We start from the raw sequence: 16532 nt of genomic DNA on the forward strand, positions 1-16532 counted from the left end.
GTAGTGTACTGAATAAGTACTATCAGCATGTGAAGTTTGAAGGTCCTGGGTGAAGTGGTTTGCAAGTAAAGTGCCTTCATGCAAAAAGTTAACGTTGACCCCTGTGACTTTGACCTTTGACCTGGTGATCCCAAAGTCAGTTGGGGTGGTGTACTCAATAAGTACTATCAGCATGTGAAGTTTGAAGGTCCTGGGTGAAGTGGTTTGCGAGTAAAATGCCTTCATGCAAAAAGTTAACGTTAGCCTCTGTGACCTTGACCTTTGACCTGCTGACCCCAAAGTCAGTAGGATTGGTGTACTCCTAAAGTACTATCAGCATGTAAAGTTTGAAGGTCCTGGGTGCAGTGGTTCGCGAGTAAAGTGCCTTCATGCAAAATGTTAACGCTGACCCCTGTGACTTTAACCTTTGACCTGGTGATCCCAAAGTCAGTAGGGGTGGTGTACTTAATAAGTACTATCAGCACGTGAAGTTTGAAGGTCCTGGGTGCAGTGGCTCGCGAGTAAAGTGCCTTCATTTAAAAAGTTAACGCTGGCCCCTGCGACCTTGACCTTTGACCTGGTGACCCCAAAGTCAGTAGGGGTGGTGTACTCAGTAAGTACTATCAGCATGTCAAGTTTGAAGGTCCTGGATGCAGTGGTTTGCGAGTAAACTGCCTTCATGCAAAAGGTTAACGTTGTCCCCTGTGAGCTTGACCTTTGACCTGGTGACCCCAAAGTCAGTAGGGGTAGTGTACTTAATAAGTACTATCAGCAAGTGAAGTTTGGAGGTCCTGGGTGCAGCGGTTCACAAGTAAAGTGCCTTCATGCAAAAAGTTAACGTTGACCCCTGTGACCTTGACCTTTGACCTGGTGACCCCAAAGTCAGTAGGGGTAGTATACTTAATAAGTACTATCAGCATGTGAAGGTTGAAGGTCCTGGGTGCAGTGGTTCGCGAGTAAAGTGCCTTCATGCAAAAAGTTGACGTTGGCCCCTGTGACCTTGACCTGGTGACCCAAGTCAGTAGGGGTGGTGTACTCAGTAAGTACTATCAGTATGTGAAGTTTGAAGGTTATGGGTGCAGTGGTTTGCGAGTAAAGTGCCTTCATGCAGAAAGTTCACGTTGTGACTAACGAACGAACGAACGGACAGACAGTTGAAAACTAATATGCCTCCCTTTGGGGGCATAAAAAAACTATCCAAATAAACACTCAGACCCTAAAAACAACTTAAAGTGGCATTATGCGCATCTAATACTGCATATAGTGTGTTTTGGGTGAGTGTTCTATAAAAGCAATTTCGGTTGCTGTGCAATTAGATGTGTTAAATTAACGATAATGCCACATTAGTACTTGAAGTTGATGCTTTAAAAATAAAGAAATCGGACAAATAAAATAATAGATATTTTTCAATCTTCTGCGCAATGATCTCCCTTACCTGAAAATAGAAATTTCTGAAGTAGAAGGGAAGCAACTCCTGCTTGCAGTTTGGCATTTTTAAAAAGACTGCCCCAGTCAAAATAAGAAAAGTCACATTTGGAAACTTATTATTTTGTACTGGTAACAGGAAGAGTTTGGTATGTTGGGTTAAAAGCTATAAGTTCCTCCATTCTTTTTACATGCACATCTATTTAAGCTTGATTTTTACTTCAAAAATGCATATAATTCCACTTTAAGTTCATAAAGTTGTAAATTTGGATAAATGCAAAAAAGGAGTGAAAGCAAAGTAAAAACTAGAGCTATCACTAAAGGTGATGAATGTACCCCCAGCATGCACTGACACAGTACATTGCAATTTGACGCACACAAGATTGCATAATTATGTGGACTGTATGTATATAGACTGTATGTATACAGTATAGTAACAAAAAACAAAGTCCCATAACTATGCAGAATATTTATCTAAAAGAATGTAACATGCACCATGCACAACTAGGGTTGGTACTGATCACTTGTGTGAAGTTTCATTAAATTGTGTGTAAGGGTTTGGTAGATTAGGCACGCACAAGATTGCATATGCAGACTGTATGTACATAGTATGTTAACAAGAAACAAAGTCCCATAACTCTGCAATTTTTGTCGCTGAAAGAACCTAACATGCCCCATGCACAACTACTGTTGTTACTGATCACTTGTGTGAAGTTTCATTAAATTATGTCAAGGGGATGAGGAGAGATGGTGCGCACAAAACTGTGTCTATGCATATAGTATAGTAACAAAAAAACAAAGTCCCATAACTCTGCAAATTTTTTTTCTGAAAGAACCTAACATGCCCCATGCACAACTACTATTGTTACTGATCACTTGTGTGAAGTTTCATTAAATTGTGTCAAGGGGATGAGGAGAGATGGTGCGCACAAGATTGTGTCTATGTATATAGTATAGTAACAAAAAAAACAAAGTCCCATAACTCTGCAAATTTTTTTTCTAAAAGAACCTAACATGCCCCATGCACAACTACTGTTGGTACTGATCACTTGTGTGAAGTTTCATTAAATTGTGTCAAGGGGATGAGGAGAGATGGTGCGCACAAGATTGTGTCTATGTATATAGTATAGTAACAAAAAAAACAAAGTCCCATAACTCTGCAAATTTTTTTTCTAAAAGAACCTAACATGCCCCATGCACAACTACTGTTGGTACTGATCACTTGTGTGAAGTTTCATTAAATTCTGTCAAGGGGATAAGGAGAGATGGTGCGCACAAGATTGCGTCTACGGACAGACGGCCAGACGGACAGACAGACAGAAACCAGTATACCCCCCCTTACAACTTTGTTGTCGGGGGGGTACAATGAAAGATATTATTGATTTTTTTTATTTCTTTTATTTCAAAAATACAAATACAACACATTCAAACAGAAATATGAAAAGTAGGCAATAAAACTAAAAATAGCATAAAAATAACTTCACTGATTTCCAAGACCAAAAAGAGCTTTGACAAAACATTGACTTGTATGAAAACTAAACTAATTTCCCATACCAAAACGGGTCATAGTTCAGCCAAAATAGTTGACGTGTTATGTACTCTTGCCTACAGATGGAAATCATGAGTAACAAGTGTTCAAAGTTTCAAAGCTATATGTCAAATAGTTTTGGCAAAACATGGACTTGTACAAAAATTGTACCAATTTCCAAGTACAAAAAGTGCCATAATTCAGTCAAAATAGTTGACAGAGTTAGGCCTAAATTAAAATTAAGTTTGTTTGACCTTTACCGACCCAGTATTTTTACAGTGGGTAGGTAGGTAGGTAAATAATTTTATTATATTTTAGTTTTTTTTAATGTTTGTTGTCTCAGTAATAATAAAAATTAAAGTCTATTTATTAATACCTATTGCTTGTAGATAATCTCGGAAGATGCTCTGTTAAATGTATGCTTGTAATAAACCCCTAGCCCTATTCATGCACACACAATATGGGCACAGACTTAATTTGCACATAAGGCAAAGTTGACCAAGTCTTTGAGTATCTTTCATGTCTATACTTTTTCTTTATATATATATCAAAAATGTTTTCACTACATCTGCGCTTAAAAGTACAAACGATATAGTCGCGAAAATATTTGGCATCTAAACACACTACTGAATTACAGCTTATTTTCAACAAGTGTTTGATGCTAAATTCAATAGATAATAACTTTTTATGAGTTTTAGAAGGTTTTTACAACGGTTATGGCAGTATGCAAGCAAAAGTGATGATTTTTTAGCTTCAAGCTACTTGCACGTATTGGTCATGTTACTAAGAACAGAAACAAAATTGGGTTTCTCCGACATCAGACATTTATTATGCCATTGTCCTGGCAGAAGAAGTATAAGATTTTCATACCTCTTTGTTCTGGCATTACAAAATTAAAATATTAAAACTATCTAGCTTGTTATATTTCAAAACATTTACGTTCGTGTCAAATTCTTGAAATTCGGAAACTGAGATTTTCTCACTTCGAACAAATGCATTTCAAAACGATCTCTGATTAAAGACATTTTGAAAACAACAATTAAGTCAGTTCACAATATATTTTCACAGATAATCAAATTTCCCACCACTCGCCTGTCAATTGCCGTAATACTGTCACTGTTATGAAAGCAGTATTATGTACAAGCAAATTTCAAATATAACACATAGTAGACAAATAATAGTCTCATGTACATTACGTTTCCTTTGTAATCAATCATATTTGTTCTTCTTAAATTTCGTTTTCACAGCAGACATTTTTCTTTCAGGGTATTTTAGTAATCACCACCACCTAGTTGCTCTCCATAATAACTGCATCGATAGTAAAAATAATCACAGTCTAGCCCTTACCGTATTTTCCAAAAATGTTAGGACTAGTTATTTTCACTTTCTCAAGACTTGTTTCCCGAAAAAATGATTATTTTGTGAAGTGTCCCAAAAATATGGACACAATAATCATAATCCACCCAATGTTGAAAGCGTAATAAAAAGCGTAAACAATTATCGGTAATTATTCTGTTGATAAACTTAGTCCTTGTCCTTGTTTTCATCATCAATTAACACCCCCCACAAAGAGCTAAAAGAAGTGTGTAGGTATTATGGCATCTGAAGTGGAGATCAAAGCGTTACAGTTGCCCGAGATTGTCATGGAATTACGTCATATTTTCGCGCCATATAACACATCACTGTTTGGTCGTACCGCCTCGGTTCTTTGAATTAATCAATAAAAAAGTTTCTTCTTTAATTTCTTAAAGCGAATAAACTGACAGGTAAATGTGTCAAACGATAATTGTGGATATCCTACCTCTGTGAGCTATTTTGCCGCACTAACATAAATCTGTTTGCCAAAAGTCGTTTTACGCCATGTATTTAAATTGCTGACGCTTTTTCATTATTTAAGATTTTTTTATTGTTTTTGTTTTTGTTTTGTTTTTTGTACCTTCAGGTCAAAAGTCTGAACTTTATGCCCATAGAATTTATCATTTATTTACTCTTAGAAAGAAATAAGTAATTTTAAGATCGCACTGTTTGAAATTTTACAAAGAACTAAATTTAAATTTGACCGTTTTTATAGAATTTTGCCTACATTCCTGTCGATATCTTATTAAAATCGTTATAGAATTCAAACTATATTACTTCTTAAGCGGTGCTAAAAAATATTGATGTGATAATAACAAAAAATGAATGCACTACACGCATTTTTTTTTTGTGTATGTGTAAACAAAAGTAACGTCGAGTGATGGAAATTAGATATTACGATAGCTCGCACGTGCTCGTGGAATGGAAAAGTACCGGCATGACGTTTTGGTTTCTTTACGTTTAGCGGGTAAATTAGATACTAGATTTGTAAAATATGTCCTTTTGTCAGATTGCCTTCCGGTTATAAGCGGTTTGATTGTCGTCTGCATCCTATGGCCTTAGGCAACGTTATCGGCATAGTTGACACGTTTTCGGAATACACGAGATGATAAACAGTCCGCTTTATCGATTTCTACTAGCCGACCGCGGGTTACTTTCTCACTTGCCATAATTATTTACGCATTTGTTAAATAAAATAATCGCCAGTTTCAAGCACCATAATAAGTTTTTCCCTTTGATAAGAAAACAAAAATATTTTTTTTCTCTGGAATGCAATAAAATTATTTGAGTCGCGGCAATTTTTTCGGGTCGGTCGGTAAAGGTCAAACAAACTTAATTTTATTTTAAGCCTTATGTACTCTTGCCTACAGATTGAGACAATTATAATAAACAAGTGATAAAAGTTTCAAAGTTATATGTCAAACACTTTACACAAAATGTGAACTTGTACGAAATAATTAACCAAGATTTCTAAGTTAAAAGGGTCCCTAAATCAACCTACATGTAAATCCTTCAGAGAATTATGTACTCTTGCCTTTAACTGGACATGGTGAAGGTATACAAAGAGCTGAAAGTTTCAAAACTTTATCTCAAAAGACTGTCAAAAAGTGGTTTGGTACAAAAAATTTAACCAATGTGTGATGCCAAACGTGAGTAAGATAGCTCTGCCTATTCTTCAAATAATCAAGCTAAAAAGCTACTGTCACAACTAGTATTACCTGTATTCTACTGGATATCACAAGACACAGATCAGAATATTTAAAATAAGCAGCTGAAACAAACAGCGAGCGCCTAACAGCATTTTGGCCGAGTTTTCTGAGCAAAGAAGAAAAGAATGATAATTTTGTACTTACTGCTGGTAAATTTTTCCTCTTTACACCAGATTTATTAGACTGTGTTTCATCAGCAGTTGAACACTGAATAAAAAAAACACTACTGTTACAATTAGAATTAACTATATTACACTAGACATCACAATACACATATATATCTTTTAAATTTGACTATTCAAATTTTTAAGCAGATGAAACCAACAGCTAATGCCTAATGGTGTTTCGAAAAAGTTTTCTGAGGAAAGAAAACAAAAGGGCCACTACTCAAAATGATATGATCAAGTTTTGACATAGAGCACATAGGCATAGATATAAAATATCATCCGGATAAACATTTTCTTGTAACAGTCCCTTTTGACCTAGTCGGGGCCAATTTCCATAACAAGTTTGAGGGCCCTGGGCTAAAATGTTGCATTTTTGTACTTACATGACTATTCCTTACCCTGGAAGACTTAAATAACATTTAAAACCAACCTCTTGAGATGCTGCTGAGATATTTTTTCATTTACATAAAATAAATGGAGGTAACTTGTCATAAATTCGGTCAAAAGTTATCAAGCCGAATTGTCGGAGTCCATCTGATGGCACAAACTCGTTTCAAATCAGTATCTTCATTGGTTACTGAGATACATCAATTTTAATTTGAAACAAAGGGAGTTAATTATACATAAAATCAGTCCATAGCGCGAAACTATTGTAACTGTATATAAATAAAGAACAAGATACAATAGTTTCGCGCTCAGCCCTCGATCTATCTACCCTGATTGCCTCAGTCCAACTAAAGACAATAATGAAATTTCAAATAAGTTCCATACAAATTTATCTATCTACTTATCCAGATAAATCCATTCTTATTTAAATCAGAGGAAGTAATAATGTATTGGTGTATGCATGTAGAAGATAAAAAGAACAAGCCTATACACCAGTATATTATTAAAGTATTTATATCGATAAATGTTCAATCAAGAGTTATCTAATATGACTATTTCTTACCATGGAAGCATAAATAAAGTTTCAAACCGATCTCATTAGAAGCTGCTTAGGTGTATTCATTTACATAAAAATAAAGGGAGGTAATATGTCATAATTTCAGTCTATATGTATCTTCACTGATTGTCCAAGTCTATCTGTTGACATAAATGAAATTTCAGATCAGTATCTTCATTAGTTACGGAGATATACCAATTTCATTTTGAAATAAAGGGAGGTAATTTAACATTAAATCAGTTAACTACCCTGATAGTCTCAGTCAAACTTATGACAATAATGAAAATTCAAATAAGGCCTTTACTCTGGAACTCATGATGGGATCGGGACTGGTTCAAGAAAAGGAACCAAGATCTTATGGTACACAAGTTTTGTGCAAGTTTGATTAAATTCAAATCATAAATGAAGCTGCTATTGTGCATGCAATGTCAAAATAGCTAATTCTGGCCCTATCAGGGGCCATAACTGGAATCTGGCCAGTTCAAGAAAGGAACCAATATCTTGTGGTGATACAAGATGTGTGCAAGTTTGGTTGAAATCAAATCATAAAGCTGCTATTTTACTGACAAGGTCAAAATAGCTAATTTTGGCCCTTTCAAGGGCCATAACTCTGGAACCTTTAAAAGGGATCTGGCCAGTTCAAGAAAGAAATAAATGAATCTGCTATTGAACAGACAAGGTCAAAAGAGCTAATTTAGGCCAGTTCAGGGGCCATAACTCCGGAACACATAATCGGAACTGGCCAGTTCAAGAAAAGAACTGAGATCTTATGGTGATCGAGTTGTGTGCATGTTTACTTAAAAGAAAATGCAGGGCCCACACTCTACTTTTGGGGAAGTGGTCCGCAGCCATCAGATTGGGGAAATTTCAGCGTCGATTTTCCTAAAAGGGGGAATTTTTATCTTATTATACACTGTACAAATATGCTCATAAAAGTCATTCAAATTAAAGAAACACTTTGATAGCAGTAGTAGGTGACATGCACACAGAAATTTTTTATACTTTGACGATTTTTTGTTAGATTTTGATCAAACTTTTTTTCAACCTGACCATGACAATCTGGGGAATTTTAAGCCCATTCTAGGGGAAAAATACCTATGATTTCAAGGGGGAAGCAGCCGTAATTCAGTAGTAAAAACAGCAGATGGAGGGCCCTAAAATGAACCTCTATTGTGCACATAAGAAATTGTTGACGCACGGACGGACAGACTGACGACGGAAGATCACAAAAGCTCACCTTGTCACCATGCGACGGGTGAGCTTAAAAGCATGATAATTTTATACTTACCGTTGCCAAAATTTTCCTTTTAACTTGAGATTTCTCAGACTGTGGTTCATCAGCAGCTGAACCCTGAATAAAAAAAAACACTACTCAGTGTTACAATTACAATTACATATATTACACCGGATATCACAATACACAGATATAGCTTTTAATTATGACTATTCAAATTAAGCAGATCAAACCAACAGCTAATGCCTAATGACGTTTCAGCAAAGTTTTCTGAGAATAAAAAAACAAACATGATAATTTTATACTTACCGTTGCTAAAAGTTTCTTTTTTACACGAGATTTCTCAACTTGTGTTTCATCAGCAGCTGAACCCTGAATAAAACAAGCAAAATCGAGGAATTGGTATCCCCTGCCGAAAGGGTTTGTACTTGTAGTGAGGAATGGCAAAAAATATATCAAACAAGGAGCTGCATTCAATAAACTCTTCATGCCCCCGGTGGCATCCTTGTCGATGCAAAGCAATCTAAGTCCAAAATGAGGTCAAGGTCAAACTGAAGTCAGGTGATGTCTTAAGATGAGGAATGGTCACAAGTTACATCTGTATTAGTATCAATTCATTCTTGTAAGCGATATTGATGCTAGACAAAACGGTCCCATTTGGTTAACCAAGAGATGGCCCATATAAAGCAACCTAAGTCCAAAATGAGGTCATGGTCAAACTGAGGTCAGGTGATGTTTGAAGACGAGGAATGATCACAGGTTACATCCGTATTAGTATCATTTCATTCTTGTAAGCGGTATTGATGCTAGACAAAATGTTCCCATTTGGTTAACCAAGAAATTGCCCATATTAAGCAACCGAAGTCCAAAATGAGGTCAAGGTCAAGGTCAAACTGAGGTCAGGTGGTGTCTAAAGAGGAGGAATGGTCACAGGTTACATCTGCATTAGTATCAAGTAATTCTAGTAAGAGGTACTGATGCTAGACGAAAATGTCCCTTTATGATCCGTATCTATATGTACATTAATACAAATATATTCTATATTTGCGCTTTTTGTCACGTTGACGTTCGCGTCCAAATGGACGTGACGTTGTTTGTATAGTATGTTGTTATTTCTGACAAAGACAGGTACGTTGTTATTTCTGACGAAGACATAAAGGTCGAAACTAGTCAAGAATGTGTTGTCTTGGTAATTTTAAATCCTTTTGCCGGGGGGGGGGGGGGGGGGGAAAAAAAATATATCAGGCAAAAAGTTAACAATGTCACTAAGAAGCAAATAATTTCATTAGTCTAAATCAATTTAAGGTAGGTTCGAGCACTATTGGGACCAAATCTTTTACTTCTTTCAAGACTTATTATTGATGTTTTGTCGGGTGGGCTCAGATCAGGGTAGGAATCACTACCATTGCTTTGTTACCAGATGAGATAGAAAATATGATATGTCAAATATGCAGTATTCTAAAAGTTTCATAATGGTGAGTCTTTAAGCTTTCACTGCATATATGATAAGGTATGGTTCTGCCGAAAAGTATGATCACAGAATGACATTATGTTCCTAAAAAGTAGCATTTTGTAGGCATTTTCATGTTGCACTTGAATTTTTCTGTTTTTGGAAAGTAATTATTTTAAAATTGAGTGAAGCAACTGATTCAATTTTGCTATTTCTCAATAAAAGAAACATCACAGAATATAACATTTTTTACCGATTTCAAATCCCTCATAAAATGAAGAAGATATTAAGAAATTTGTAAAGGTACACCATCGTTACCAAAAGCTTTATTTTGACCAGTTTGAATTGGGCAGTGTAATAATTGCTATCAAACATAAGCAAAGGCATTGTATTTTGAGCTGTAAATGAAAATTCAGGTGTCTGCTTATGCAAATATTACACTGGCATCGTTCAAACATTGGGTCACTCAAACATCATACAGCTGAAAAATGCTTATTTTTTTGTATAGTCCGTAGACCAAGTTTTCACAAGGAACAATTACTACAGTTTTCAATCCTGTCCAATTAGATTGTTGTTTTCTATTGCAGAGTGATGGAAATGAAGAGCAGCAGAAATATATTTCAAGTGCATGCAGTCCAGAAAAAATAATGGCCTCTCAAAATGTGTCCGTAGACCGTAGAGTCCGTAGACCTAACATTTAAGAGCTAATAATTTCTAAAATAACGCATTTAAGATTGCTTTTTTATTGAAAATGTTGGATTTCCAATAATATATTATGTTTTTAATGTATGAACTTGATTGATTAAATAAGATATCAAACTATTAAGCAATTTGCCAGTCTTCAGGCTATTATTTACAAATAATTCATTTCATAATCAATAAAATGTTAGTGTTTTCCCCAAATATCTTAATTTTGTACTTGTTATAGCACACATAATCAACACAAGTTTAACTAGCAAGGTAGTTTTCAGTATTTAAATAAAGGAACCAGTGTAATAATTGATACTTTTAAAGTCTACGGACTCTACAGGAAACTTTATTTTGCAGTTTAGACAATGAATTATGGCGTTTCTTTACAGGAAATTCTACCAAAATGAGAACTAGACACAAAACTGACATTTCTGTATATGTATTGGACGGCTTGACACATAAAGTATGTGCTCTTCACCACTGTACCCGTGAGTCATGCAACATCAAGTTGTAATAATGAAATGAATGAACTGACACGCAGAAAAGTGCCATTCAAATATTCCATATGAAAATGCAAACACAACCTGCCGTGTCCAACTGTTTAAAAACAGTTTGGTTAATTTTGATTAATCAAACGTAAAATTACAATCACTTCCAAATATTATGTATCAACACATCCCGACATGTACAATAGTAGCCCGACGAATTCCCCGGAAACACCACCAGATAAATTCCCTTGCGAAGAATTAATGGCAAGTTAAGGCCTTTACGCGCGCAACGCTCCTTGCCTATCCGGCCCGAATCCGAAGAAAACCCCTAAGCAAAACTATTCACATGTCTTCTTCGAAGTTAATATCTTCCATGAAAAATTGATTATGGAGATTTTTGTACACCATTTATTCATTTTGTGTAAGAACCTAGCTAGATCCTTATTGAAGGAGGCTACCAGTTTAACCGTGCAATCACTTTGAATATCGTAGATGATAAGACAAAAGTGTTTGTAGTAATTGTGATGATCATCCAATCTGCCTTCAGTTCCCAAAAATTTTTTTTATGTGTCATTGGTTACTTGCATTTGTTTCAGATCAAAACGGCTGCTGTTTGCCATCAAAAAAACATCTTCTGAGTCAACAAGCAATCTATCCATCCTTATATCCATGTGATCATAAGAATGGTACATATTACTAAGAAGTATTCTTATGTCCTTGACCCAATCCATGTCTAATGATAAAATTGATTAAAGTGTTGAATAGGTATTATTAGTCTGTGTAATCAACTAAGATTGATGCACGTTCCGCATATGACGTATTATATTTGAAAGTCGATATATATAGTCGAGGAAAATTATTTCGTATTTCTGGCCGGACAAAGCAGAATGATGTGTCTTGGGAACTCCTGTCATCAATTACTCATAAACTTGGACAACCGGTTGTTAGCAAAAAAAGTACAAATAGGAGAGTTTTATTCTCATTTGGAAACTGAGCATATTGTAAGGGGGAGACATTGACAGTTATAATGCTCTGTGAAGCGGATTAAGCGCTTATTTTGATAAACGTGACATATTTGAAGTTTCTTTTCTAACGTGTATAGTTCATAGACTTCCACTTGTGCTGTTAGGTGTTACAGTTTTTGCTGTTTATTACATGATTGTATTCTATTGTTTCTCTGACTGGCTGAAAACGGTTCGAAAAGTAATGAGTACATATCATATCAACTTACCTTGGGTTATAAATAGTACGATGATAAAAATAGATCAAAGTAGGTGCTTGGAAAACTAATATCAACCTGATTTGGTCTAAATTTATTCCTTATTTCTTTATTAAAGATACAATTGTAATAACAAGACTGACTATACATTTATTCATGTAATAAAACAATTATTGACTTTTACATAGGTTGATATCAAGATTTATCAACCCTCGGCTCGGTGAATATAACTCTTTCCGGGTTGATAAATCCTGATATCAACCTATGAAAAAGTCAATATTAAAATTGTATAATGTTACCTGTTAAAGAAAACTAGTTTCTAAGTCAGTTTTTCCAGTTCTTTCCTGTTTTTTTCCAGTTTTGACGTTAAAACATATGTTAAAATGAAATTATTTTACAGTTCATTTACAGAGTTTTGTCTTCGGCTATTGTACTGAAGAAACATGAAAAAATTGGGTACATAAATGAGATATTGTAAATATATTTGCATATTTCAATCATTGTTCAAACTGAACATTGCTTAAATGTTCACAGATTGCCGTTAAGATAGATTAACTTTATCATAATGATTTTGTTCCATTTATGTATAGTCCGTATACCAAGTTAGTTTCACATGTATTTGGTTCAAATAACTGTATAAAGTACTACAATAGTTTTTTCTTGTGTGTCAGTTGACAGTTTTCTGTTCTATTGTGCAAAAAACATCATGGTACCCCAGTTATTGCTGCATTTGATAATTTTTGTACACCCATATAGACACAACGTTAATGAAACATAAAACGCTTTGTAAACCTTTCCCAAGGCTGTTTAATATTTTAGTACTAGAAGGCACCTTTTTATAAAATATGATAATTATCCATGCTAAAATTGCATTTCAGTTGAATTCAATTGATATTACTCACTGCAGTATGTGAATATAATAACTGTATGATATATGTAGAGTCCGTAGACTTTTGACTGTTTAAATAACAGCTTCTTTTATGAGTATACAGTACTCTTTGACAGGAAAAGGTTGTGTGTATTTTGTTCCATGATTCAAAATACATGTGTCTTTGTATGTTTCTTCATGCCAGCTATGTTATGCAACTTGTAGCTGTATTTGCAAGATTCTGTTCAGTTTCATAGAAACAAGAGGACAACTTCCACCTGTCAATCTTTTTACATTAGTCAATATTTGTCAACAAGATGTGTTTTATTAGTTTTGTATTATCATGTTCCAAACTTTTGAGCAGTTTACAGTTCTTAGACAATAAAATTCTCTTCGTTATCAATTTGTTTTTGTTAATGATGTATAGTCCGTAGACTCTTACACCTAGGTCTAATGAAAATGGGCCCAATTCTTTATACATCATGGTATCTTAACGCCGTTTGGAGGAAAAGTCACCGAAAGTCCATACAATTAAACCCAGTAAAAATTTTAACAATACATTAGACTTTATTTTTTGACACAAGTGCAACATGCTGTCCGACCCTGATCTGAGCCCACCCGTTGTACAAAAATGGAAAAATATTAATCTTATAAGCAATTTCTTGGTGTTCAAAGAGAATTTTCTACTAAAACAGAAGGGGTAGAGTTACAAATCTTTAACAACAGGGCCAAGATGGCCCTAGGTCGCTCACCTAAGAAACACACCATAACAGTGTAAAACATGTTTGACCTAGTGATTTCATGGACACAAATATTCTGACCAATTTTCATTAAGATTGGACCAAAAAATTGGTCTCTTGTGATAAAACAAGCATTTTCTTAGATATGACCTAGTTTTTGACCCTAGGTGACCAATGTTCAAACTCAACCTAGATTTTATCAAGGCAATCATTCTGACCAAAATTCATGAAGATCAATTGAAAAATACAGCCTCTATCACATACACAAGGTTTTTCTTTGATTTGACCAAGTGACCTAGTTTTTGACCTCAGATGACCCATATTCAAATTCGACCTAGATTTCATTAAGGCAATCGTCCTGACCAAATTTCATAAAAATCAATTGAAAAAAAACAGTCTCTATCACATACACAAGATTTTTCTTTAATTTGACCTAGTGACCTAGTTTTTGATCTCAGATAACCCATATTCAAACTCGACCTAGATTTCATCAAGGCAATCACTCTGACCAAATTTCATGAAGATCAATTGAAAAATACATCCTCTATTGCATACACAATGTTTTTCTTCGATTTGACCTAGTGACCTAGTTTCTGAACCCAGATGACCCATTTTCGAACATGGCCTAGATTTTATCAAGGTAATCATTCTGGCTAAATTTCATGAAGATCAGTTGAAAAATACAGCCTCTATTGCATACACAAGGTTTTTCTTTGATTTGACCTAGTGACCTAGTTTTTGAACCCAGATGACCCATTTTCGAACTCGGCCTAGATTTCATCAAGGTTATCATTCTGACCAATATTCATGAAGAATAATTGAAAAATAAAGCCTCTATCGCATACACAAGGTTTTTCTTTGATTTGACCTAGTGACCTAGTTTTTGACCCGAGATGACCCATTTTCGAACTCGGCCTAGATTTCATCAAGGCAATCATTCTGACCAATATTCATGAAGATCAATTGAAAAATACAGCCTCTATCGCATACACAAGGTTTTTCTTTGATTTGACCTAGTGACCTAGTTTTTGACCCGAGATGACCCATTTTCGGACTCGGCCTAGATTTCATCAAGGCAATCATTCTGACCAATATTCATGAAGATCAATTGAAAAATACAGCCTCTATTGCATACACAAGGTTTTTCTTTGATTTGACCTAGTGACCTAGTTTTTGACCCGAGATGACCCATTTTCGAACTCGGCCTAGATTTCATCAAGGTTATCATTCTGACCAATATTCATGAAGATTAATTGAAAAATACAGCCTCTATCGCATACACAAGGTTTTTCTTTGATTTGACCTAGTGACCTAGTTTTTGACCCGAGATGACCCATTTTCGAACTCGGCCTAGATTTCATCAAGGTTATCATTCTGACCAACATTCATGAAGATTAATTGAAAAATACAGCCTCTATCGCATACACAAGCTAAATGTTGACAGACGACAGACGACGGACGACAGACGCCGGACATCGAGCGATCAGAAAAACTCACCTGAGCATTGCTCAGGTGAGCTAAAAATATTGAGTTACTCACGGTGAAAGTTCTCTATTTTGCTCTTAGATTATATATTGTGTAAGAAATTTAGGTAGGTTTTACACCTTCCTTAAGGTTATTTTTAAATGGAGTAAGCAAAATTCAAAACAGACTGACCATCAGTAACAGGTAAATTAACAAGAGCTGTCACAGGAGACAGCGCGCTCGACTATTTCGATGCTGGATAGTGAAACTGGCCAAATCTGAGGCAACTAGAGCTGTCACTGGAGTGTTTAATGACTCTAATTGTGGATGAAGATATTGCACAATAGCCTGAGTCTATGTCAAAAATATCAACTTAAAGTAATAAGAGAGGTAAAGATAAAATGTATCAAAACACTATATAAGTATATCCTAAGCAAAAAGGGGCATAATTCATTAAATATTGGTGCCAGAGTTATGCAGCTTGTGTCATATATTGTGGGTGATGATGCTGAACAACTATTTTAAGTTTGAATCAAATCCATTCAGTAATAACAGAGACACAGTGAAAGTGCATCAAAACTTTAACCTAAAATTCTAAGTAAAAAGGGGAAATAATTCATGAAAAATTGGTCCCAGAGTTATGCACCTTGTGTCATATGATAAGGGTAATGATGTTGAACAATTGTTTAAGTTTGAATCAGATCCATTCAGTAATAACAGAAATAGAGTGAAAGTGCATAAAACTTTAACCTGAAATTCTAAGTAAAAAGGGGAATAAATCATGAAAAATTGTGCAAGAGTTATGCATCTTGTGGCATATGATGTGGGTGATGATGCTGAACAACTATTTAAAGTTTGAATCAAATCCATTCAGTAATAACAGATGTAGAGTGAAAGTGCACCAAAACTTTAACCTGAAATTCTAAGTAAAAGGGGGGGAATAATTCATGAAAAAATGGTGCCAGAGTTATGCAACTTGTGTCATATGATGTGGGTGATGATGCTGAACAACTATTTTAAGTTTGAATCAAACCCATTCAGTAATGAGATAGAGTGAAAGTGCATCAAAACTTTAACCAGAAAATCTAAGTGAAAAGGGGGGATAATTCAAGAAATATTGGTGCCAGAGTTATGGCCCTTATGTCAGATGATGTGGATGATGATGAGGAATAAGTATTTGAAGTTGAATCAAATCCATCAAGTAGTTACAGAGATAAGTTGAAAAAAGAGGAAGTGCACCAAAACTTTAACCAAGGTGGGGACGCGGAAAGA

The 16532-nt window shown here is 35.1% G+C and overlaps 1 protein-coding gene across 1 annotated transcript in view; it reads right to left on the bottom strand.

Annotated features, from left to right (window-relative positions):
• The window catches only part of LOC123523233 (uncharacterized), a 71854-nt gene that overhangs the window by 6275 nt on the left and 49047 nt on the right, over positions 1–16532 (bottom strand). Inside the window, exons 15-17 of the mRNA XM_053549215.1 lie at positions 8651–8713; positions 8396–8458; positions 6142–6204 (exon numbers count right to left, since the gene is read on the bottom strand). Coding sequence (XP_053405190.1) covers positions 6142–6204; positions 8396–8458; positions 8651–8713 — 189 coding nt within the window. The remainder of the gene's footprint in view (positions 1–6141; positions 6205–8395; positions 8459–8650; positions 8714–16532) is intronic.

The sequence above is a fragment of the Mercenaria mercenaria genome, chromosome 8 (genome assembly GCF_021730395.1).
Source record: "Mercenaria mercenaria strain notata chromosome 8, MADL_Memer_1, whole genome shotgun sequence".
Lineage (NCBI taxonomy): Eukaryota > Metazoa > Mollusca > Bivalvia > Venerida > Veneridae > Mercenaria > Mercenaria mercenaria.